Source organism: Lepisma saccharinum, chromosome 6 (assembly GCF_977018435.1).
Source record: "Lepisma saccharinum chromosome 6, izLepSacc3.1, whole genome shotgun sequence".
Taxonomy (NCBI): Eukaryota; Metazoa; Arthropoda; class Insecta; order Zygentoma; family Lepismatidae; genus Lepisma; species Lepisma saccharinum.
In genome coordinates, this window is record NC_139234.1 from 16733003 (window position 1) to 16760228 (window position 27226).

At 39.1% G+C, this 27226-nt stretch overlaps 1 protein-coding gene across 1 annotated transcript in view; it reads right to left on the minus strand.

Moving 5' to 3' along the window:
* Positions 1–450: 450 nt before the first annotated feature.
* LOC145988594 (protein phosphatase PTC7 homolog) overlaps positions 451–27226 on the minus strand; it is an 89318-nt gene continuing 62542 nt past the window's right edge. Inside the window, exons 2-5 of the mRNA XM_083123583.1 lie at positions 11880–12059; positions 9255–9453; positions 5475–5731; positions 451–749 (exon numbers count right to left, since the gene is read on the minus strand). Of these exons, the coding sequence (XP_082979709.1) occupies positions 700–749; positions 5475–5731; positions 9255–9453; positions 11880–12059 (686 nt within the window). The 3' untranslated portion in view covers positions 451–699. The remainder of the gene's footprint in view (positions 750–5474; positions 5732–9254; positions 9454–11879; positions 12060–27226) is intronic.

The following is a 27226-nucleotide window of genomic DNA, read 5'->3' on the forward strand; positions in this document are numbered from 1 at the left end:
CTAGGAAAGTGATAACTTGTACAAGTTCCTTGCATGAACAAGCCAGCTGTTCTTTTTTATACTGATAATGTAAAATAAAAATTAATTTTCATCTAAGTATAAATAACCTCATATGTTTCAAATATAAGAATATAGAGTTAAGAAAATTCAAGGTAATACAAACTTTTATTCAATACACAATCAAAGAAAAGTAACTGTACAAAGGAACTGTTAATTTTGATCCTCATTACTTGACAAAGTAACAGAGTAACATTGTTCACAAGAGTATCTCTTACTTGCAACAGTATTTCAATCAACTTATTACTTTCGAACTCTGCAAGATAGTACCTCAAGTATGTAAGAAAAACTTCCGTAAGTCATAATTCCTATTGTTTTACGCTCAGCATCTGAAAAGAAATGACTGGCAGTCACTGACCAATCGGAAGCAAAGGCAAATAACCACTTATTGCATAATACGATAACACTATACTTCAAACTGAAAAGTATGGATGTATACAATGTTCTACATGAGCTTGCTTTACATATGTGATATGGCTCCATGACTTTACTGTGAGAGATACGATCACAATTGCCACGAAAATAATCCATGCTGTGGTCATTTAACACAAGCACTAGCACAGTCTTAATGAAAGTCACATCCTTTGACATAACCATTTGTTCTTGAATCTAAACAGCACTACACGTACACTTGGCATTTCCTCACATAGCGATTGTTGCTAGTAGGACCGTAATATCATCTGGTTTTCCTCCTGCAATAGATAAAATAGATGTGACAGTATAACAACTACAAGATGTGTAGTTTACAGTACAGGTTGTTTTGCTTATATATTTAATAAAAGGGATCATCGTACATTCTCAACGTTTTATAATTTATTAAACTTGGCACTTTTACCAAATATTGTACCAACCATTTAATTTTTCTGAGTTTCTTGTCTCTTCATAATCGGCTCTTATGTTGAGATGTTTGCTGGCTGTTGTTTGTACAGTGCTGGTCAAAAGGATGATCATAATTTCAATATAGATGTATTGTTATTCAAATTTTACTCAACAGATAGTACGTATGAAAGGGAAAACTCAAGTTACTTTTAGCAAAATTACAAAGTGAAAGCATTCATAGAAAAGTTTTAAAATTACAAGCATCAGAAATGTTCAATATGCACTCCATATGTAAAGGAGCTTTCAGACTTAAATGAAACCTTGAAACCCAAAGCGACACCGACATGCTATACATGTGTGTCACTTGCATGTCACTCGGACTGGCTCGTTTTATCTTTAGCTCATCTGTTCTTGCAACGAGCTACACACCACAGGAGAAATTATTTATAACATTTTGAGTCTCTAGTTTGATGCTCTAATAAAGTGCAATGTTTTGAAATTTAAATAGGGTGTTCCTTCCCTTTGTTACTTCAGTTTGTTCAGTAATTGGCTGGGATTCACCTTTGACATCATAAAAATGGTTATTGATTAACATATTGACCATTTAGGATGTGACTGCTTGTGCTTGAGAGAGTCACCACTTGAATGCAGCATTACAACAATTTGATGTGAATTCTCCACAATGCAGAACACATCAAGTCAACAGCCAAAATGCTTCCAAAATCTTTGTAACATGTCAAAGTCAATTTCTGTGGTGGTAGTAACACCAACTGTGAAGACAGTGTTTGACTTGCAATATATTTTCCATGCTTGTGAAGAAATAAGAAAATGCATATTAAAATTAATGTAGAAATTTTCAGCATTTTCCTGTGTATTTAAGAATGAAGCAAGTCCAAAAAAAAAAAAAAAGGGCCGATAATTTTTTACTTTGGACTGGCAACACTGACAAAGCTGCACGTGCACGTAGGCATGCTTTAGTATTCTGTGCCTGCAACAGACGTAAATTTATCAGTGTGGAGGTGCATACGTGCAAGTAGTAGGAAGTTGAAATGGCTGCTGTAATAGAAAATCCCGCCAAATCATGGGAACCGTACCATGTTTTGAGACCAAAAAGGTGTAATCCTTGTGAAATTCCTGGAAACGGGACCATCACAGTCATGTATTGCCAAACACTGTCTAATCTACGACGTGCCATCCAAAACTGGCGAAGAGGATTGTTACGGTCTGGAATTCTGCTTATTCATAACAATGCCCACCCACACACAGCTGACCGTACTGTTGCAGCAACCCAATCTTACACCAAGTGATTACTTTCTGTTCCTTCACCTCAAAAACTGGCTTGCTTTGCAACGTTTTGATGATAGTGAAGTTCTCAAGACATCAGTTCTCGTCTGGCTGAGATCCCAGGTGGCAGATTTCTACAGAGGGTCTATGTAAACTTGTTCCACAGTACCAAAAATGCTTGGAGCATAATGGTGACCATGTAGAAAAATAGCCAGGGTATGCACTTCTATAGCATCAAAATAAAAATTTTCTCGCTTCATTTTATTCTCTGTAATAACCAATCGGCCCTTTTTTTGGTTCCAAAACACATTTGGCGGGATTTTCTATTACAGCAGCCATTTCAAGTTCCTGCTACTTGCACGTACGCACCTCCACACTGAGAAATATACCTCTGTTGCAGGCACAGAATACTAAAGCATGTTTCCATGCAGGCGCAGCTTCGTCAGTGTTGCCAGTCCCAAGTAAAAAATTATCGGCCCTTTTTTTTTACATGTGCCTCGTACATAAGTATGAAAAAATTAATGCACTGTTAGTTGCACAATATTTTTACACAGATAATATAAATGTGGAAAGACATCAAGTAAATTCTCCAGACTAGATAGTTAGTAAATAACACCTAACGAGGCCAGAATATGACTTTTTCATAAAAAAATGTGTTGAAAGACTTAGCTTTTATGTCGAAAAGTAGCTAAAAAGATGTAGTTTCATTTGTATAATTTATGTTGTCTTACCTACTAAACTTCTGTCTTAAAAAATTGTGCGATACTTAATGATCCACCCTCGTATGTGTTGCACACACACACAGTGAAAAATTTTAGGGGTGTTTCTGAAAATTTGAGAGGGTGTTGGGGGTGTGTGTAGAGAATAAAGTGAGCAACTCTCAATTTTTACTTAGAAAAAGTAATGTGTTACTGTTAGCAATATAATTTAAGTAACATATCAATGCAACTACTGAAAAATAAACTTCTTGGCATGTTGCTTGTAAGTTATGTTACTTACACATTACATTACCTTTGTATCCAATTTTAGTTTTTTTTTTTAAATTAAATGATATGCACTAAATACTTGCAAGATAAGAACAGAGTTGATCAATAATCCAACCTCACAATGAAACTAAACTTCATAGATCAATACCCTTTTTGAGGCTCTTGTCAACAGCCAAACAGCTTTCTAGACCAGAGTCCACACTTTTGTCTTCTAAAGTAGATCACAAATTGTCCTCACACAGCTGAGTCAGTATCCAAATGTTGGCCCTCTCACACGAGTCAAATCCAAGAGCCTCGTACCAAAAGTCGGAGCTCTATAAACTTTCAAAACAAAACTAAATCTATCCCACAAACTACATTCATTACATCATACTACAGCTCACAACATAAGCAGACCCTAAGTGGAACAGTATCAGACATTGACCAAGGAACCACCTCACTATAGCAACTCAATACAAGTAACATTGGGTGAACAAGCCTTTTGTCAACTGGTGTCTTCAATCCTTAAGGGTGAAACGTTTCTCCTAACGGGTGGAAACTAGTCAAGCATCAAATTTATTGAATCTGACCAAATACTGACTAATTACTGATCTACAAATTAACATTTCAAAGAAGTGGAGTGTCATTAAAAGACATTATATCATACATTTACACACACACACACACCCCCACACACCCCCCCACCCCCCACACACATATATATATATATACACGATGCACATACATACATACATATATATATATATATATATATATATATATATATATATATATATATATATATATATATATATATATATATATATATATATATATATATATATATATATATATATCTGCTTTCATCAGCAATGATACAACATTACAGCTGACTCACTAATCCATCCACAGTGCATCAAAATATTCAGTGTTTTCATGTTTAGTTGAATACACATATATATACATACATACATATATATACAAACATACATACATACACATACATACATACATACACACACACATATATATATATATATATATATATATATATATATATATATTACACATACATACATACATACATACATACATACATACATACATAAACAAAGAAACAAAAGGTAATTATAATATCAAAAAATCAATATAATTAAATGGTTCAATTACATGTAATGAACATATACCAAGTGAAAGACAAAATTCTAAGAACTTTTTTTTTCCTTACAATTGTTCAATATGTCCACCCTTTATTACACACGATACATCTAGTCTGTAGTCCATTCCTGCCCACCTTCAGCCCAGCATATCAGGAGTGACTGTGCTAATGGCAGCAGCGATTAAGTGTACCAGATTTTCCAAGTTCTGTGCTATGGGTGATACACAGATGTCACCCTTGATGTAACCCCCCACAAGATAAAATTGCAAGGGGTCAAGTGCAGTGACATTGGTAGTAAGCAGAGTAGTGCCTGGCCAGTGGTTGCCACATGCCACAATGACGTGGCAACTCCTGGTTGAGGTAGCCAGACACATATAAGTTGCTGGAAATGCAGGAGCACCATAAAAAAAATCTGTTGAGGAGTTAGTCTTTCACTTGGTATATGATTTATCACATGTTTATGAATCGTTACATTTTCCGATTTTTAAAAACCCTTTCACAGACTTTACAATTATTCTGTACATTATGAGAGCAAAATATAATTATTTTAAAGTATAACTTGCCTTTATTTTACTGTTATTTTGTGGGAAAAAAAAAAGAAGTTATCAAACCCTTTTGTACTACAATAGTTTTTGCATGTGCCATATTGAACCCATGATGTTATTATCTGGAAATCACAGATGATATCTCCCCAGATGGGGGCAAAAGTTAGGGACCAATTTTAGTACCTTTTTCTTATGCTGTTTTTGTGTTGTATAAACAAAATTCATCACCACCATTCCTAAGTTTGTGTTTCACTAGGAAATCATAATGTATTCCCCAATTTTCAGCACAAAAAAATCACAAATTGCAGTCATAAAAACAAAAAATACTGACTTAAGATGAAAAAGCTGACTTTTACTGACTGTAGTGACCATTTTCCACCTCTGAAGTCATACCGTCACAAATGATATCATGCTTCTGTGCAAAACACCTTTTGTTGAATTTGTTTGCATACCTTCTTTTGCAGTGTGTTCTTGTGATGAAGCTAAGCATGTTCAGCATTCAACTAAACATGATAACACTGAATATTTTGATGCACTGTGGATGGATTAGTGAGTCAGCTGTAATGTTGTATCATTGCTGATGAAAGCAGACTCACATACCAATACAATTTTTTTTTAAAAAAAAGGAAGAAAAATGAAACTTACCAATTGCATCTATGCCATTTTCACGAGCATTCTGAGCGAATGGAGACATAAAATTAGCATCAAATGCTAAATTCCTTGCCATCCAAGCGATAGAGTTGGCCACGTGTTGAATTTTGATTGGGTCTCTCTCCCCTTCAACTTTGGTCAGCTCCGTGAGCAGCAGTTGGTCTGGAATATTGTCGAACACTCCGTCGGTGGCAAGTAATATCACATCACCATTTTCCACCCTGAAGTTCGTCGTATTCGCTGACTCGGGTCTGGAAAGAAACGTGGAAATCACACATCATATTCAATGACTATAAAAGTATGTTAACTCACACAATACTGAATAACAATAATAACAACACAGCACAACAGCAGTTGGTAAGTATGGCCAAGGCCTACTTACAAACTGCCGGCCTCACACATGCCTCAGCAGAGGTGGGTCATCATCCAACCAGTTACAGAAAGCAGGTGGCAAAGGAACACTTTCATAAGTGGGTTACTTTGTCAGTAAAATAATAGTTATTACTAGATTGGGAAAAATATAAAAACTGTGTCCTATATTTAATTGAACTAAAAACATCTATTTCCTCTTGGCAAGTCCTAATGTATCCCCCACCAAAACACAAAATCAAGGGTAAAAAATCTCGAATGGCAGTCATGAACACAAAAATAGTAACAATTAAAACATACGGACAAATTACAGCCTAAACCTGTTTGTACATCATCAAATTAATCACGAACAAGTCATTGAATTTAATGTTTAAAACTGACGATTGAAAGTTGTTGAACAGGAAATCTTGGACGTTCTGAAATTGCACATGTACAGCGATTAGCCATAAGAAAGAATAATTTTATTTTCAAAGGAAGAAGTAGGACATATTAGAAGCTCGAAATAATAATAATAGTCTAAATGTAACCTGAGACACTAGGAAAACAGTGCGAACAGAACTAAATAATTTTCTAAAAATCTCATTTTCACAGATACACAGATAGTTGTTTTTCATTGTATCTATCTAAACTTCAATTTAAGATCAACATAGAATATTATGATTTACGGTTGGTTGTCATACTGTTGAATATATTTCATCATCACTTTCACTGCTGCAGAAATATTCATTATTCTTTTTTTGTATAATTGAGATTAAATAAACACAGAATGTTCCATCGCTCCTCTTCCATTCTCGCAAGTCAAACACGTGTTTCCACTTCCCGTGTTGCTTTGATGATTTCTCTTCACCACAGAATAGCATGTGCTCTGATTGGTAGACAGTCAGGTTTGGATGGTGTTATTTAGAACCAATCCTAATTACAAATTCTTGGACACAACCTTAGATCCAATGAGAAAAATGGCATCGTCTCAGACGTCATTTCCTTTCAAGCTTTCAATTCAATGACTTGTTCATGATTCATTTGATTGTATACAAGGTGCTTAAGGTTAATGACATTACAATTTTACACCCATAATTAGTGACACTCATTCTCCAAGTACGCGTAACAATTCTATTTTTGACTTAGTCCTTGGATACCATCACAGATCAAACAATAATAAAAATCAAACATAAAAAGTAGGGCTGAGCCGATACCGATGTATCGGTATCAGTAAGTATTGGTTGATATTTTTGCACTGATACTAGCCGATGCCATTGTTTTTGAGTCACTAGAGGCGTGGCCAAAACCAATTGTCTTTTCCCATTTCAAAGTTTCCTTCACCTTTTCCAACTTACCATTGGTTTTGAAAAAAATTAAAAATAGTTGTGCATTTGTTAAACAAACCTGTACTCTAGTTTCCGGGAACAGCAAGTGCATGACACAAAGATCTGTACGCAGATAAGAACCGCGGTCAAGTATCTTGCAAATCAAGTGTGAGGTGAAATTATCCCCATAAGAGTTCGCTGCTTCTGTTTAGTTCTCTTCAAAGTCTACCAGGCTTTGTTCGTACAGATGCAGTCTCTTGTAACAATAAACCCAATGAGGTCCCGAAAGTCAACGATGCACCTGTTGGTAATCCCTCCACTTTCTTTAGTGTTTGAGGACATCCCTCTCTTTAGTGACCTCCCACAGTCAAAAAGGTCATCGCCCATGAAAGTGGTGGATGCGTCTCAGACATAGTACACAGCATTTTCCTGGAAATTCAAATACCTGGGCTAATCCCCCTTTTCCTTTCCAACTTTAGACTTTCGTTTGTCCCGACTGGGTTTCAGCAGGCATGTTTCGGCACAAGAAACATGGCAGGGGAACAATTTTCTTTGAACAACAGATGACGGCAGTTAGTTTCTAGAAAGTGTAATGATGGGTTTGGATTTCCTCCCACGCCAAGCGATAGAACTATGCATTTAATTTTTCTTAGAAATCATTTGCCGAAAGTATATCGAAAGCAAAGTCACTTCGGAATATCACTGTACTGAAGTCAATTGCCTGACACAGAAGCAAGAAACTGGTAAATTTTCATTCTCCCCTTACATTTTGTTTACTAATTATTATCATCTTTGTTAAAGGACAAAATTACATTACAGTTTTACTGTTAGTTTTAGACGTCGTGTCCAGGGCTGGTAAATCGCTACTTATTCTTGTGTTCACAGATGATTTAATGTTAGTTCGGGAAGATCCTTTAGTTTTAGAGGAGCTTGAAGAGGCATGATCTCATTTTTCAACATTGGGGGAGAGGAGGACGACGACCACACGACTGACTGCCTTGCTCTTAGCTTCACTTAATATTTCTCTAATATTTGAAACATCTGATCGATTGTCACTTAAAAAAACGTAAAGTTGAGATGCATTGTTGCAACAGAGCATGGTTTGGTGGGTTAATTTATTAATCGCCCCTCGTCAGAAATGTATACGTATAAAATGAAATAATAAATACACACACACACATATTATATGTATGTATATGTGTGTATATATAATATAATACCTTTGTTATTTTAATTTTGGAATTATATCGGTATCGGTGGGTATTGGTGAGAGTATTGGCATTGGTATCGGTTCAAAGTGGTATCGGCTCAGCCCTAATAAAAAGTGTCAATAAAGTACTCAAAACATGCATTTTCCCCTTTTCCCATATACGCAGGTCATGTTTGCAGAAATGGTAACATTTAAGACTCAGAAATTTTGGAATAGATCAATAAATGCAACATAATAAATTTTAATACAATGAATAAAGTGATTACTAGTTTATGAAGTCGGTAACAAGAAAATAATATGCCTGACCGAAATTGCAATGTTACAAATGCTAAATGTTGATATTTTTTCTCCTCCTCCCCTTCTACACACCATGGAACATACAAAATTTTAATATACAGAGTGTCCCTAAAGTCAATATCTATTTCAATGAAGGGAGGTTATAAAAAAAGTGTTACTCAATACATGCACCACACTCAAACGTCCATGAATGAATGGAAGGATATCTACTGCAGTCCTACATAACTTTGCATGACTTACACTTATTTCAAAACACACACCATCCTCTAGTGGTGTAGACTGTAAGATCTATCATTGTCTTCATATGAATATATCACTTCATTAGTTCATTGGGCTTATGTCTGTAAACCTCAGTTTGATGAATCCCCATGTGAAGAAGTCCAAAGGGTTTAGGTCTGCTGACTGGGATTTCCCATTCTTGGCGATGCCTACCTACCCATCTTCCAGGAGAGATGTTCTTCATGTATTCAAGGTAAATGTTACTGACATTAACAGAGATGGACACAATAATAAACGCGAGTTATTATGTAAAAAAAACAAAAAAAAAACAGCCTTCCACTCATGAAAAAGACAAAGAAACCCAAACATACTAACCTGTCGCTGAGCACAAGCCCACTGTGGCCAGGGGGAGGCAGGGAGAGCTGGAAGGGTGTGTTGAAGTAGTGTTGCTGCTCTTCTGAGCGATGGACCACCTCTCCTCTCCTCACAACCACAAACCCACTATCTCCTATGTTGGCAGTGTACACCATGTTGGTCTCTCGGTTCAACACTACAACGCATGCAGTACTGCTACCTGCAAGTATACAAAGACAAAATTCAGCACAATATAGATATAGCAGGTGGCATTCATAAAAATAAGCAGCTGCTGCAACAGTAGTAAAGCACGTAATCAATTTTGCATGAACAAGACTACAGTAAGATATATTTCTTATTGCAACAAACACTTATTTTTGTTGCTGGACAATATACTATAAGCCCCATACAGCACAAGCAAAAGAGATACATTACATGTACGAGGTGTGGCAAGAAAAAAAAACGGATTGATATTGCCGTCGACAAATCGCAAACGCGTCAAGCTCAAGCAGTGCATGAGTGTATAGCGTGATATCCTGACTATCAATTGTGTGATTGCCCAGAGTGCGTGGCAGTCAGTTCCACTGTAGCTTGTGGACGAAGTGAACCGTACATCTGTGCTCCGTCGGAAAAATGTTAAGTGTGAAAGTGGAACAGCGTATCAATGTGAAGTTTCTTATGAAACTCGGAAAATCCGCGCACAGAAACTTATGGTTATTTGAAGGAAGTGTACAGAGATGAGTGTTTATCACGCACACAAGTGTTTGAGGGGTTTCAAAGGTTTAAAGAGGGACGAGAAGTGACCGTGAATGACTTGCATCCTGGACGGCCTTGCAAATTTCGGTGAATTGATTCGAATTGGGTACCCGAAGGTCAAACTGTCAACCAACATTATTTCATTACGGTGCTGACGAACCTTTGTGAGCGAGTAAGAAGATGACGACCTGATTTGTGGAAAAGCAAGTAATGGATTCTTCATCAGGGAAATGCTCCTGCCCACACGGCATTGTCAATCAAGGCTTTTTTTGGCCAGTCATGGGATCCCGGTGTTAGAACATCCACCCTATTCGCCGGATCTCGCTCCGTGAGACTTTTTTTTATTCCCAAAGGTCAAATTAGATCTGAAAGGAACCAGATTTACGACTGTAGGACCTGTGAAAAGAAAAGCGACGGAGGTCATGAACATGGTCTCAGAAAATGATTTTCAGCACTGTTTCCAGGAATGGAAGATTCGTACGGAGCGGTGTACCAATAGTACAGGGGAGTACTTTGAAGGGGATAATGTTCGTATTGTACAAAATAACGAATAAAAGATTTTGTAGCTACAGTCCGGTTTCTTTCTAGCCACACCTCGTATGTAATATAATGTAATGCAACTGAGACATTGTAGAATCCGAGGAATGTAAATGAGACATTTTGTGCTGTGAAACCACTGATTCATTATTTACATTCCAGAGAACAAAACTACATTGGTTACACAGCCTGTTTCCAGAGCTGGCCTTATACCGCGTTTGTTACAACCTGTCCCGGTTCCCGCGCTAGTTGCTCCCTGGCTTTTCTCGGTGCTGGGGAAAGTCAAAGCCAGGCAGCCAATTAAAATACGCAACGTCGCAACAGCGTCTACGTAAGCGCCTCTCTTCTGGCTTCCATTCGGTCCTCGCTGCCCAGCAGACGATTTTTTCCTCGTTTCTCATTGGCACCGAAACTGCCGAGCGCTCCCTAGCGCGGGAAAGGGGACAGGTTGTAACAAACGCGGTATAGTGACGACCCCATTCAAAATCTGAATCCAATTTTTCACATGTACAGAGTGGTATGGTATGTGAGCACCCATTTAAAACAAATATAGATGAGAAAACACAAATCAAGCATCTTGATACATGACACAGGAAAGAGGGAAAACGACATGTTAATATACTGACAATATTTGATTCAACTTTATTTTCTTGAATGGAATGGTGGCCAAGTGTACAATTTCACATACACATAATGGCGATAAGAAAACTGGTGGAGATCACTCTGGTGCCACCCTGCTTGTTACTGTTAAAGTTTTCAACGGGCATCACTGAAATTACCACCTTGATTAAGAAATTCGAAATTGGTACAGTTAACATAATCATTCATCAAATTATCTACGGCAAACTTTTCTTTGTTAGCCTGTACACCTTCGATTGGTGAACCATTTGTGTTTAATCTTCCTCCCACAGGTGTAACTTGGCGGGCACTTGATAACGCAAAACATTTTCAGGTTTATTACAATTTACAAGTTAATGGTACATTTGGTAACCTCCTGGGACCTGGGGAGCAAAATGATTAGTAATTTTTAGGTTTTCTCAAATGTAACAATATTTAGCAAAATAGTCCTGGAGGCTATTCTTATGGGATAGAAAACTTTTTGATTCTACCCCCATCTAACCAAGTTAAGCCCCAAGTTCGATGCTGCCACCCCAAAGTCAGGCCCCAAGTTATGCCCATTCTTCATCCAAACTAGAGTGACTATTTTTTTTAAATATGAACACTGTCCACCGTTTCTTCTCCCTACAATCTTTATTCGGTCAATCAGAACAGTCTGCGTCATCTGCTAACGTGCTTATTTACATGATATTGTGTTGTACGCTGGTTCTGACTGTAGAAGTGGCCCCAACTCACCTAAGACCGGCTGCTTGCTCTCGAGCAGTTCGTAGTAGCTTCGAGCGATAAGGCCAGCTGGCTGTGTTGGGGCGAAGCGGCCGCCTGTGACTAGTCTCTCGCACGTCCTCATCAGGAAGTTGGAGAACTCCCCCGGGTCGATGCCGTAACGCCTCCATCCGCCCACGCCGTCGGCGACACCTGCAAACAAACGACAATCATCAACAATGCGAACCCACACTGTGAATTATCTGTAGAGATAATAACTATGTGGCCACAACGAGCTACGTGTGTATAGGGTGGCCATAAAACTAATGGTGGTGATGTTTTCTGATTACAGGTGAGCTGTGGCACCGACTAAAGAAGGGCCCTGTGGAATGGGCACTGCAGTCGCCAGACCTCAACCCCATGGACTTTTCCATGTGAGGAATTATGAAATATGAGATGTATGCTGTGAAAATCCGAGATCTCGATCATCTTCGGCAAAAGATGACCAGTGCAGCGTCTGTTTCAGGTTCTCATCTTTTGAAGAAACACAAACGTTTGAGGAAGTGTGTTGAGGCTGGTGGCGAAAATGTGCTGTTCGTCAGTTCTCCCATTTCTACAAGATGGGCATAAACTCCAGGAGAGTTTATGGTCATCCTGTAGAAAAGATCAGTCAAATATATTTCAAAATATGTAAATGCAAGAAAATATTGTTGTAATATTTTTCCTAGTCTTCAGTTATTTCATTCATTCCTGTGCTCTCTTTAGGTTCCTGACAGTAAAAAATAACACTGGTGTACAAAAAAAATATTTTTGAATGTTACAAGAACAAAACAAGCTGTTTCTAAAAGTTACTGAGCACCTGAATGCAGATCTAATTTCAGAATTTCTCCATCGGGCTCAGGTTTCCTGTAAAAATGGTTTTTGTATTTCCCTACCTCAGCCTATGTTCTACGTATATGTATTGGTCGAAAGGACTCGCTTTCACAAAAGTGCTACAAATGCAACAGGTAATAAATCTGTGTCAGTACGAAGTAATGAAGTAAATGAGTAACATGAAAGTATATAAACATACATAAAAATGTTTCCTTCCCGATTTCCTACAAAACTTTGCCTCAGGAATATCTCTTCGTAAGGTCCAACAGCAGTAGGACAGCATTGCGGCACTCCATTTGCCTTGATACCGTTTTTCCATTAGAGCAATGTTTTGGTAAAAACCGTTCATGTCACTAACGGCACCAAGCTTAGTTGGGAAGAAGTCCTGGCGATCATTCAAGAAATGTAATTTTAGAGACATGTTGCATCCCATACGTTGGTATGATCTAATTAGTCCACGTACAATATCGCGATAGTTCTCTGCTTTATGGTTGGCTAGAAAGTTTTTGCATACACTTGTAAAATACAACCATGCCATTTTTCAACATCTGTTAATTGTTGAATGTAATTCTCGTCATTCATCAATTCCCTTATTTGAGGACCTACAAATATCCCTTCTTTAATTTTGGCATCGCAGATTCTTGGGAATTTCTGTTGCAAGTACATGAATCCACGTGAAGTTCTGTCCATGGCTTTCACAGAGTTTTTAATGAGTCCCAATTTTATGTGCAGAGAAGGGAGATACACATATTTGTGGTCAACAAGAGTTGTGTTCGCCACATTTTCTGCCCAGGCACTAATTCACTGCGAAGAGGCAATTTTTTTCCACAATAGTGACTTTTTCTGTCTCTGCTGTCCCACTCGCATAAGAAGCAGCAGTGCTTTGTGTACCCAAGCTGCATGCCAAGCAGAATTGCTATTACCTTGAAATCTCCGCATATGTTCCATTTGATTTCTCATATTGGATATTTGTCAGAAGCTGTTTCTAGTTCATACGTCTCCTTCATGTTAACAGCATGAGCAATTGGTAGTGATGGGAATTTATTTCCATTATGGAGAAGTACAGCTTTCATACTAACTTTGATGGAATCGATAAAAAGATGCCAATCGTGTGAACTGTATTCATGGCCAAGACAATCCATAACGGATGAGATGTCATTACAAAACACCATGTCTCCTTCGTGGGAGAAATATTCTGAGAAAATAGTATGGCGGTCAGGAAGAAAAAAAAAGACCACTTTCGTATCGCAAGCGAGGAGATTCCAACCTTTCAGCCGCGAAGCTAAAAGTACAGACTGTTGCTTAGACATATTTAAATCCCCATAAGATCGTTCAGATTCCCTTGTGACAATAAGTGTGGCTCCAATGATGAACCGGACACTTTAAATATTGGGTCGGCCATTTCTTCAGCTCTTACACTTTCTTCTCCATGTTGGTCACCACAATCATCTTCGCTCACAGTCACACTCTCAGGAGGCTTTGGTACCGGCAATTCTTCATCGTGACATACAGGTCTCATGGCTGATAGTAAATGTGGGTACTGCACAGTGTTCCTTGTTTTCGACGTGATTACAACTATTTTGGTCAGGCAGAAATAACAGTCTATTGTGTGACCTGTTCCCTCCAATTCATGAGAACAGCAAACGACATGTGACGTGATCCTTTTAAGCAACTTGTCAGAAGTGTAACACAGGTCAAACAGTATATCTCTCTTAATCACGATTTTGGTGTGTTTCAACTGAAGGAAAGTCCCTGGCCTTAGGTTGGATGGTTGCTTTAGTGTTTTAAGTCCACTTTATGCACAGTAAGGCTAATCGGGACTGGGCCTACAGTTTAAAGTGGAATCCAAACCACTATGCGCCTCCACCGGGTATTGAATCCTTGACCCCTTGATTACAAGGTGACGACGCTACCACTGCGCCATCGGGGAGGCTCTCCCTGACCTTAGGAACCTTCTGGTCATTCAATGGTCATATAACGACTGTTATTCAACAATATCTGTAGAGTAAATATAGGTTAAGCCACAGCCCAATAGGCAGAATTTTAAAGAATTGCATTAGGTGCAGGTTAGTGTGTAAAAAGAAAACTAAGCCCGATAGGAAAAAACTGATTTCATTTTCGAATTCAGCAACATCGACTTACCGTAGAACATCATTCACATTCCTTGTAACAAATTTCATGTTGACCAGTGTAATTATTCAAAATTAGTTCCTCGATATTTAAAAACAATAAAAGTACAGAGCTCCCCTGTGCTTTGCACCACGCCACGAAGGCGTATAGAGGATCTGGCTTGATTGATTGGATTGATTTGTTGTTTTACGTCCACTTTATGCACAGTAAGGCTAACCGGGACTGGACCTACAGTTTAAAGTGGGATCCGAACCACTATGTGCCTCCACCGGGAATCGAACCCGGAACCCCTTGCTTACAAGGCGACGACTCTACCACTGCGCCATCGGGGAGGCCTAGAGGATCTGGAGCTAGGGCTCCACACTTTTCTTGATCACGGCCGAAGATGGGGTGATGTGATCAGCAACACGCCCCTGGCAGGCCGTCTGTACTCCCTAGGTACCCACTTTATATGATGTTGGGTGGTCGCGAGAGTCGCTTGGTAGAACAGCCGGAAAAAATCCCGGTTCTCCACCGCCGGGATCGAACACGGGTCTCTCGCATGGTAGTCAAGACGCCCTAACGTGCTAGGTTTTATTTTATGATGACCGCTGCCCTGCAGTCCAAGACTCAGCAGAGCAGTGTTTACGAACAATGTTTACACAGAGTCTCGATTTCTATGGAGCGATTTTAATGGCATAAAACCTCATGAACTGAAAGTGAAGCAATGTGAATGGATGAATGAATGGATTTACTTTAAATATATATATATAAGAGGAATCAAAGCTGGAAAAAAATTTCGTGAAAGCAAATGAGTGTCTTCTAACACACAAACCCGCAGGGCCGACCTCTGGGGCGGAATGGTTTGCACAGTGCACTATGACGCCAGGGGTTCCAGGTTCGATTCCCAGCCTGGGCAGGACTGCTCTTTTCAGTGTCCCTTCACCAATTTAATCATATCATCACTCATCCTCATCGTCGCGATTAGCCAAAAATTAGGCTTTGCAACGTTGCCACGGGACAGCCGATATTACTGTTCCAGTATTTTATAATTAATTATAACACATGAGGTTTCGCCACTGGTCTTGGTGGGTATATTCTCCAGTGGGGCTTGCAGACCCACTATACTCTATCCCCGGAATGTTTGGACATGGCGACAGAGAAGGCGGGGTCGAGTGGGCAGAGCGAAACAGTACACGCTGCTGCTCCTCCCCCCCTCCACGCAATACTGTTTCCTTGCACTTATTCATTGCCGAAGTCGTCTCGCGTCTCTATTTGCGCAGAGACATGTTTTCGTTCGCTTGCTCCAGACATACGCGAGACAGAGTATAGAACCCACCAAGACCATTGGTGAAAATAGCAATCAAGGTTAGCCGCCAGATGGAATGGTTGGCGGTCAGTAAAACTTCTGTAATAGTGATAAAGAGTTTCCCCTCGAAAACAAATTTCCAAAATTTCAGCAGTGGAGGCGCTAAATTCTATCCTTGACGCGAGTGACACCCACGAAGACACTTTTTATGGTACAGGATTGCTATCGCCAATACAAGTACTTGTCAGAATCCACACGCACACAATTGCACGTTCTAATTGTTAGCGCGGTATCAGTTGCGTAATCCTTTCGACAGGGGGGAGTCATCTTTCACTATTACTAGAAGTTACGTCACCACGGAGCCTTATGGATGGCACTGGTGGCCTTGAGGGAGTAAGTAATGGTTTGGGTAGGTTACGGTTTGAGTGACAGCTGACGGGCCTTGAAGTTCTTCTTTCCCTCTGCACCGGAAATGCTTTTGCAGCATACGATTCAAGTGCGAATGCAAGCAATCTTTCACTTTAAAGTAAGGGGGCGTTACGACGTTCTCCTTTACCCGGAATGTCCTACATTTTAGTCTGGATGCAATGGCGTACGCAAGGGGAGAGCTGATGGTGTCACAGCCCCTCCAGAAATTTTGACAAAATAAAAATTTTCAAATGAAAGCAGTGAAGAACTCGGGAAAAACCAAAGTGGTTAATCCAAACCCAGCTTCCAATGGCCACGATTACAATTTTTTGTCTTTAAGGGGGAGAGGGACAATCTCCCCTAGGTCCTTCTCTCTTCGACAGCTGCCGATCACTGTTGCCAGCTTCGCTCTCTTGGAGCCAGATCTGGCTCTTTCGTGCACTCGTTTGGCTGTGAACTATGGCCCCGTCCCCTGCCCCACTATGATGCCACCACTGGCTCCGGTTTACATAGCCAACTTCTGTCATAAGTATACATTTTGCACGTGACGTGATATTATTATATTGGCTGCGTCGTCCCACCCCCATCTTACATCCCGAGCTACTTTTTCTATATAGCACCTTGGCTGACGTGAAGAGGACGTAATATTGTTATCCGCGAATGCTTTATTTCCGATTTCATTCGACCATCGCTGGATTATTGAGATGGGTGATGCCGCCGGATCTAGAATGTGAAAACTAAGAATAAATTGCCATCACTTTAAAGCTAACGGCATTAACAGCGCCTCCTCCCCACCCACACCCCCACTAATTTGACACCTAAAATTACCCCAGGAGGCTCTTTATCCAGTTTCGTAAATCTAGCTCCTTGAAAGTTTTTACTCAGTTTACGGTGAAATTTAGCTCTTTTATGTGCATCAGGTTTGGCAACACTGCCAGGATGGCCGTAGGAGGCAAGGAGAAATACATTGCTCTTATGGAAGTATTATTTTATTTGTTTTCTTGGGAATATCAAACTTCCGATGGCATAGAAAAATATATCAACGGAAAAAAGGACAGACTGAAGTAGTAATTGACAGATGGAAATGTCGAAACTTCCATTTGATTAGCCGTACCTTTAAGTTGATTCCCCATAAGGAATACATGGGTTTCTGAAAATTCTTAAAACTAACTAACTCTCTAGCCTTCTTAAACCCGAAGGTTCATGGTTGCAGCAACACAGGCCTTCCATCTGTCCCTATCTTGAGCAAGATCTATATACTCTTCCCATCCCTACCGATTTCCCTTAGGTCCATCTCAACGTTGTCCCTCCATCTTCGTCTTGGCCTTCCTACAGGTCTCTTACCATCTGGTTTCCCAACAAGAATCCTGTAAACTCCTCTTTCCTCTCCCATTCGTGCCACATGGCCTGCCCACCTAAGTCTTCTTGATTTAATTATTCTAATAATATCTGGACACGAGTACAAATTATGTAGTTCTAAATTATGTAACCTTCTCCACTCACCTGTCTCCTCATCCCTTTTAGGTCCAAATATTTTCCTAAGGATCTTATTTTCAAATACTCTCAATTTATGTTCCTCTTTCAATGTAAGGGACCAAGTTTCACACCCATATAATACTACAGGCAAAATTACTGTTTTGTATATTTTAACTTTTAGTTTCTTAGATATTAAACGAGAAGACAAAAGTTTATGAAGAGAGAAGTAACATGCATTTCCTGAATTAAGTCTACTTTTTATTTCCTCTTTAATATAATTTTCATTTGTTAATATTACTCCTAAGTATTTGAATTTGGAAACTGGTTCAAACGAGTTGTTATCAATAATTAGATTTTCATTATTACCTAACACTTGGTTTCGGCCTGTAAGCATATATTTAGTTTTCTCTTTGTTAACTTCCAAACCTATCTCTTTAGCAGTTTTGAAAAATATTTTAGCATTATTCTTAATTGTATTCACATCATCCCCCAGTAAGTCTACATCATCTGCATATGCTAACAACTGAGTCACACCATTTAATTTTAGTCCTTCTTTAGTTTCTCTTACCTTCCTTACAGCATATTCTAAGGCAAAATTAAAGAGCAATGGAGATAATGCATCTCCTTGTTTTAACCCATCATGAATTGTAAATTTGTCAGACACATTATTACCCACACGAATTTTACTTTCTGTTTCACTGGTGCATATTTTTATCATACTAACAAGCTTCTTAGGTATTCCAAACTCTACTAATATATTATATAATTTATCTCTTTTGACCAAATCATATGCTTTTTTGAAATCAATGAATAGCTGATGGACATTTTGATTATATTCCCACTTTTTTTCAAGTGTCTGTCTGATGTGAAAAATTTGATCTGTAGTTGATCGGTTACGTTTAAATCCACATTGATAATCACCTATAATTTCATTAGCATATGGGGTTAGTCTTGTTAAAAGAATGTTAGACAATATTTTGTATGTTGTTGAGAGTAGAGAAATTCCACGGTAATTACTGCAGTTCATTTTATCACCTTTTTTAAACACAGGAACAATTATGGATTCTTTCCACTGTTGAGGGATTTCTTCTTTATTCCATATTAAACAAATTAATTTATGAATTTGACATATTAATGAATTTCCACCATATTTAATTAACTCAGCTGGTATTAAATCAATGCCAGGTGCTTTGTTATTCTTTAGCCTTTTAATAGCATCTTTAACTTCAGTCAAGTTAGGTTCTGGAACTAAAGGTTCTGCTGTGTAGACTTCATTTACTTCTGATTTATCTCCTACATGGACATTTAAAAGGTCATTAAAGTAGTTCTTCCATCTATTTAGAATATCGCTTGGGTCAGCTAGAAAATCACCGTCTTTATCTTTTATCAAGTTTACTTTAGGTTGCCACCCTTTTCTAAATTCATTTACACCTTTATATAAATCTCTGATATTTTTATTTTTGCTGTTTGTTTCAATTTCGTTAATTTTGCTTTTCAAGTAATCTCTTTTTTTACTTCTAAACGTGCGGTAAACTTCTCGCTTTATTCTATTATAATTGCTTAGATTTGTATCATCAGAGTTATTTAACCACCTAAGTCTAGCCTGATTTCTTATTTCTATTAGATTATGACATTCATTATCAAACCATGGCTTACTTTTTCTTGGTTTATGGTATCCTATACTTTCTTTAGCTGCTGATTCTATTGCATTACGTATGTGCTCCCAATTCTTATTTACGTCTGTTTCATTTATATTTTCATCATCATTTAAATCCTGCAAAACATCAAATCTATTTGACAGTTTAATTTGGTAATCTTTCTTAATTCTTTCATCAGTAAACTTTCCTGTATCAAATTTTAGAACTTTTCGATTTTGTTGCTTATGATTTATCACTGAGAGTCTTTCTCTTAATTTAGCAATTACTAAATAATGGTCACTGGCACAGTCAGCACCTCTATGTGTACGAACGTCAATTATACTAGTATGCCTTCTCTTATCAATGAGAACATGATCTATCTGATTATGAGTTTGACCATCTGGAGAAGACCAGGTATATTTATGGATATTTTTATGTTTAAAAGTGGTACTTTTCACAATTAAATTCTTTGAGGTTGCAAAAGTAATCAATCTTATACCATTATCATTACTTAATTCATGAAGACTTTCTTTACCAATCGTGGGTTTAAATGTCTCTTCTTTGCCAATCTGTGCATTACAGTCACCTAACAGAATTTTCATATCATACTGAGAAAATTTATCAAAGACCTGTTCTAACTCTGCATAAAAATCATCTTTAGTATTATCATCTTTATCTTCCGTTGGTGCATGTATGTTTATTAAAATAATTTTACACCACCTACCCTGTAAAACTGCATATGATATCCTATCATTAATAAATTCTACTGTTTTAAGAGCCGAGATAATTCTATTATTTATGAAAAAGCCTGTTCCAAAATTATGATTTTCAGTACCACCATAGAAAAAAGAAAAAATTCTTATTCATCATATTTTTCAAACATCGTATCTAGCTTAATAATCAACTTTAAAAAACACTTTCACTTGCAACATGTGGAGAAATTCATACTTTATTGAACACCAGCTTTTTTTCTCAGTAGCACTGCCCATTCGGACGATACTGAAATAAATGCGTAACTGGTGCGAAATTGTCCCTCATTCCCTTAACTTTTAAAACGAAGGTCAAAAATTGTAATTACGAAATATTTTATAGTGTGCAAGACCTATAGAACGTAGCTACATAATATTCATCTTTACAATACCAGCCTCTCAGGAGAAAAATCCTGCTTAGGGCTACATGCCCGGCGTTTCGGCGAGAAATTTGGAGAGAAAAAAACGTATAAATGTCATATATTTTGAGCATCACGTTATTCACATTTATAATGTCTTTCAGTTCAAGAAAAGCAAGAAAAATTGGCTGCTCGAAAAAGTATACACGAAACTGAAGATAAGTTTGAGAATCTTCTACTCAAGAATTCATTCAAAAACGCGTTAGAGTAATAGTTCATTTAACTGAGTCGAGTTTATACGAAAATGTTTCCGAAGGGAATTTTTATTAAATTCATAAGCGCACCAAAACATTTTAATGTACACGTTTAGTACAATACGTTTCCGGATTATCGGAAACTACGCCAGCCTCCATGACGGAATAGTCATCGTCACGTGCTACGAAGCCGAGGCTCCGGGTTTGCACCATCAACCATTTCATCAGTTCGCCATTCATTCTCATTGTTGCCAAGACGTACAAAAGCGTCATAAAATAACCGAAAAAGGGGTGGAATATGCTATCCGAAATTGGGACGGTCGCATCAAAATTTGGATAAAGGTGTTGCTTTGTGAACACTCTTGGTCACATAAAGTGGCATATTTTATAAGGTTGAACAGTTGAGGTATGTGCCACTCCATCTGAACAGGTGTGTACTTTTAACTGAAAAATGCGTAACTTGCACACGATTTGCTAACATTTTCCAGTAATTATTATTTATTGTAAATCGTTAGGCCCAATATTTTGGAACAGCGTGCGTGTCCTGCTTTTGGTTTACAGAGATCTAGTAATACTATCGACAGTAGAAATTAACTGTATGAGGACCTTATCGACAGTTACGTTCGGAGTTCATGAGAGGAAAAGCACTGTCCGCTTGGCAAAATAGAAGTCCGTCCGACTGTTGGCCAGCGGAACATCTTAATTTAAAGAGATCCTCTGACCTTTCGGACGGACTATAAACGCTTCTCCACGTGTCCCGGTCACTTTCTGCACGCGAATCTCCTTTTACTCTTCCCTGCGGACATGCCAAGAACGCAAGAAAACACGAAAAGGTCACGACACACCAGTCTCCTTCCGATGCTGATGGGAAATAGCCGTGCGTAATCCAGATAATGCAACTCTTTGTTGTTTAACGCAAAGATCTTGTAATAAAGCACCACATCAACAGAAGAGCCCGGATGAAGGATTGGGGGAGGAAACGATTGGTAATTCGAGCAATACTTTGTTTGTGTTTTAAAAATAACAATATAGTCACTCGATTGTGGAAAAAGATTAACCACAAATGGTTCACCTAACACACTTGTTTGAAGGCTCGCATACTGGTTAGAAAATACAATGCGAAGAACGATACACAACTACTGGTGGGCAAATTCTCCATAATTACTGTTATTTTTTCTCTTCTACTGTGTGCTTTTAAGAAATTGATTTTTACGTATGCTCATGCAGGTTGTCAGCAGATTGTTATATCCTTTTTTCAATTCTAATGAAGAATTCACACCGAAGAAACATGCAACACGCGACACAAAACACGTGTCGCTTGGAAGCCAACACTCAGTAATCAATGCAACCTTTCGAACCGAAGACACACGGCAATATGCACGTGTCGCATGTCGCTTACGTGCCTCTCGGATCGTGTTGCTTCAGTTTGTTGTTCCCGCATGCGCAGCGAATGCTTCATTCCAACGAGCTGCATTTAGACTCTAGAAGAGAGCCCAAACAGCATTATGTTTGATCCTCTAATTTGTTGATATAATAAAGTATCGATATGTACAATGTTTTAACAATGTTTTAAGATTTAAACACAACGTTCATTTCCTTTATCAGTTTTTTGATGCAGTTATCTATCGGCTGTAATTTGCCTTCAACATCGTGAACAGAGGCCGTGTTTTGGCCATTTACCTGACTGCTTTTATTTGAAAAAGTCAGCTTATGGAGGCACTTTAGTCCAGTTAACATGGTAAAGTACTCTAGTGCATTGTTTTTCAACCACCGGGCCAGATACCGTGCCCTCGTATCAACTATACTGAGCTGTGAAACGTTCTGATGAAACTGGTTGACAACTATCATAATCCCAATCTCATATTTCGTTTTTTAAGTCCATTTTTATGCACAAAAAGACTAATCAGAACTGGATCTGCCCGGTGCCTCCCCGGTTATCGAACCCGGGATCACTTAATTACGAGGAGACGACGTTACCACCTTGTCTTCCATATTTTTATATTTGTTAACAAATATACACACGTAATCAAACTATTATTACTCTTATGATTATGCTAGAATTTATTCATCGATATTTAATTTCATAGGTACATGTTAATTCATGCATAAAATCTTCAATACTGTCAAGATTTACGAGGAAAATTCTTCGGCTAAGGGCATTGACTTAAAAAGAATACCGTGACACGGTTTCAAGAAGGTTGAGAACCATTTCTCTAGTGTTTAGGTATTCGCTTTATTCAGGCTGAAAAGTGTAGCGTATACAGTTTGATTTCAGTGCATATTATTTCTCAGTTTTCTCGTGCACAACATGCCTCTCCCAAGTTTCAATAACTTGCACAAATTTTACAACGCAGTTTACTTGAAACAATGTCTCTGGTTACGTTATTTTCGGGTGACTAATAAACTGAATGCAATTATATCGGTACCATCATGCAAACTGAGCAAAGAAACCAAGTGTCGCTTGCGGCGTGCATCTTGTCTCTTCGGTGTGAAACACTCGGGTCGCGTGTTGCATGTTGCGTGTTTCTTCGGTGTGAATTCTCTCTTATAGCTCTAATTGCGTAAAACAAAGAATAAACATGGGGATGGACAATTTGCTTGATAACTCTCTTGCAGCCCACTCCACCACAGATAGTTGTACAGAGGGCAGTGGCGGCGATTGGGTGTCAAAACTGGGTGGGCAAGGACTGTTCACTTTTTCTTGCTAGACAAGGCTTAGCGTTGAGCGGCCATAGAGCAGGGGGGCAAAAGTTGCAACAAGTGGGGAGCAGCTGCCCCCTGCACCCCTAATCGCCGTCGCTGACAGAGGGATTAGTAAGTAATAGAGGGGGTTGTTACGATTAACATACGCAAGGAGACGTTAAAAAAATGTGTGTCTAGTGGTGCGGAAGTGGGCACATTTTATAATGATTATAACCTCAATGTATTATATTATACCGGATGGTCCAAAAGTCCCGGAAGGTCACATACCGTGAGAGAAATACACATCGAATCGGAAAACAAAAAAATACGTGTTTAATAAGGAAAGAATATCACACTTGATTTCCCACCCCCGCCGCCTGGGGGTGGGGCGGGGGCAACTGTGAAATTTTAAATGGAACCCCCATTTTGTATTGTAGAATCGGAAAGAGGACTTCATTCCGAATTCAACGAGCTATCAACCATCCTCCTAGCTCAATTAGGAAGGGAGATATGGGGATTTTAAATTTTCTGGGAGGGCAAAGGAAAAAAAAAAGTGAAAATTTCATAAAACCCCCAAAAAAATTCAAGGGACGTATCTCTGCCCCTAATTGAGCTAGAGTGAAAGCGATTGCAAATTCGAAATCTTCCATATACTCTATTGAAATCATGACTAGCAATATTTGAATTGATATCAACCACCTGATCCCCTTAACAAAATTTCTGTTCCAAGAGAAACACTCCATTTTGATGATAAACGGTGCCTTCCCCTTCCCCCGACAAGAAAAAAAATTTAAACTGGGGACGCCTTTGCCAACGTGCTAGTCTGCCTTTTATGTTCATGCCCTTCAATTGTTCGTTCATCCAGTATGGCATAGATTTATTTTCCAATCATGAGACTTGCAACAATGATGAAATTAAAACTGTAAGAGAAACAAAAGACAGACAATAGAGCGTAGTATCGACCTTCGCAATGCTAACGGCCGTATCGCACAAGTTGGAGCATGCAAGCCTATCCACATAATCAATATCCACCGCGGAATCTACGGAAATATAGGCAGCAAATACTCCTATCCCTACCAGGCACAGACGTTCATACACTCAGCCGAGGGTGTTGGTATCGCACAAGTATTGAACAGGCTAGCATTCTATGCAATTAATAATGCGAATGCGAAACAGAATTCGAGTGATTGGAAGTGACAATTACTTTCTGCAGGAACTGTAACAGTAATAAGAAAACTTATTTCCTACATAAGAAATATAAATGAAATGTTACGTTTGTGATGCAATTTTTTCGAGTATAAGCATATACTTTCAATTTTCTTAAATATATTTTTCATATTTAATACGCTTAGGTTCCTAAAGCCGAAGGTTTATTGACCCAACTAAACAACATGTTTTCCACCAGTTTCCACCCTATGCAACAACAATTCACTCTTGACTACCCTTACCAATTTTCTTCAGGTACATCTTAACACTGTCATTCCACTGTCTTGACCTTCGTACAGGTCTCTTACCATTAGGTTTTCCAACAAGCACCTTATATATTGGCTTAACCTCCCCTGTGCGTGCTACGTGGCCTGCCTTCTTGGTTTAATTGTTCAAATAATATCAGAGAATATAGATTATGCAACATTCTCTACTCCCCTGAGATCGTTTTTGAATTTCATATCTTGACTTTTCTGTTTGTATCATTCGTTATTTGTCCTCCTCCGTGTCCGCGCGGTCTAAGGCGTTGTGCTTTGGAATACCGTCTGCGGGAAGGCATAGGTTCGAATGCGTCTCTGGGTTTTCGGCCTGTGTATAGGACCGGTGGCAACCCACCATCGTGAGGAAACTGGGGAGCTACGAGTGAGTACCGTAATCCGGTCTGAGAAATCTCCTATAACGGCTGCGAGTTCGAAGTGCTGACCCCATGTCGTCCCATTACCGGTTGAAGATCTCCACACCTGTAGGTAGGATTGTGGGAGGGAGACTGGTAACCGGGAAATAGACCAATGCCCTTCTAAGGTTGTAGAACCACAGGTTATGTTACCTTTCGTTATTTAGGGTCGCTTTCCTTCCACTTTTGGCTAATCGCGGCGATGAGGGTGAATGATGATTAGATGACTGAGGCAGGGACACTAACAAAGAACACCCAGGCTCAGGCAGGGACTCGAACCATGTAACTTAGGTGGCGAGATAGAAAGTCGACAACACGTTCGGCCACCTAGCCAGCCAAGCAGATCTTTTTCTTCCAACAGAAAAAAAAATAGATGTCGGCGACAATCGTGAATCTTTGCTGTATGGCTGCATACATACAGGATGGAAAATAACGCTTTTCGAGGGCTTGTAGCTTCGAAACGAGGCCTTGGACGAGCATAACTCTCAAGAAAAGCAGTTTCACGTAATGTTCTGTACACGCAGTGAAATATTGTCGGTGTTGTATGGCGACACCCTGTATATAATTATCGTACAAGAATCCTTAAAATAGAAGTAGAACGTAAAAACTGTTCACTGAGTACAAGTGTATGGTTTGAAGTACTAAAAAAGTTGACAACGCTGCTCGCAATGGAACCTCGTCTGTAATATTCGCATCAAGTTTATACTTATTGCTTCAAACAGTTACTGTACATGAATTATTCATGATAATCTCAGACGAAAGCACCAAGTAATGGTTAATGGTGAGTACGAGATCGTACTGAAACCGAAAACTCAATATCGGGAAATAGATACGCCCGATATTGACGATTCGGTGAAGGTGTGTACTGCTATATTCTTGCGTTGAAAACCCAGTCCTCTCAGTTCGAGACCTAGTTCATCGGCTAGCAGCCGTATCATTTAGAATTCTAATTCCGCGGCGTGATAAGAATACAGCACATATGTTAACAGACGCTGTGAACTCATAATTATCACACCGTCAGGCCTTCCAGCGGAGCAATAATCAAGCTCGAGACCGTCGTACCCATTCACCCGTAAAAGCATGTTTCCCGACTCAGGTGACATGAGATCTCGTGACACGAGGTCAACCTCATCCTCTGCTCCCCTGAATGACAATCCGGTCCCAGGGGCGTGGGGGAGACGCCTAGCGGAGACAAATGCTATCACGTCTTCTGACGTCACCGAACTGCGCAGTCAACCGAATAACAACGATATAGGGCTCGACCTGTTTCTCGAATAGCGTGTTTCCATCACTTTGGCCGTGTCCGAAAGGTGCAAGACCGTACTTGAAGCGATCATCCTCCGAGTATGGTCTTGGAATGCGGTGCGGTTTTCCAAGTCGTGGACTGGAAGCGGTGTCTTTCGAATTGCACTTCGACTGCAGCGCCAAATACGATCAGTAGATAAAACTGAGTGCTATTGTTTTCCTCGCCATTTAAACACTTGTTTTTCACCATAGAAATCGCATAGCATTTTCAAATGTTCGTACACAAACATTTCCACACATTAGAAGAACTATAACCAACAACGTGCTGGCCCATAACGTGTATCTACCTGTGCTGCTGGCTTTCTACCTCCGTGATTTTAAACAAATGGACGAGTGCAGA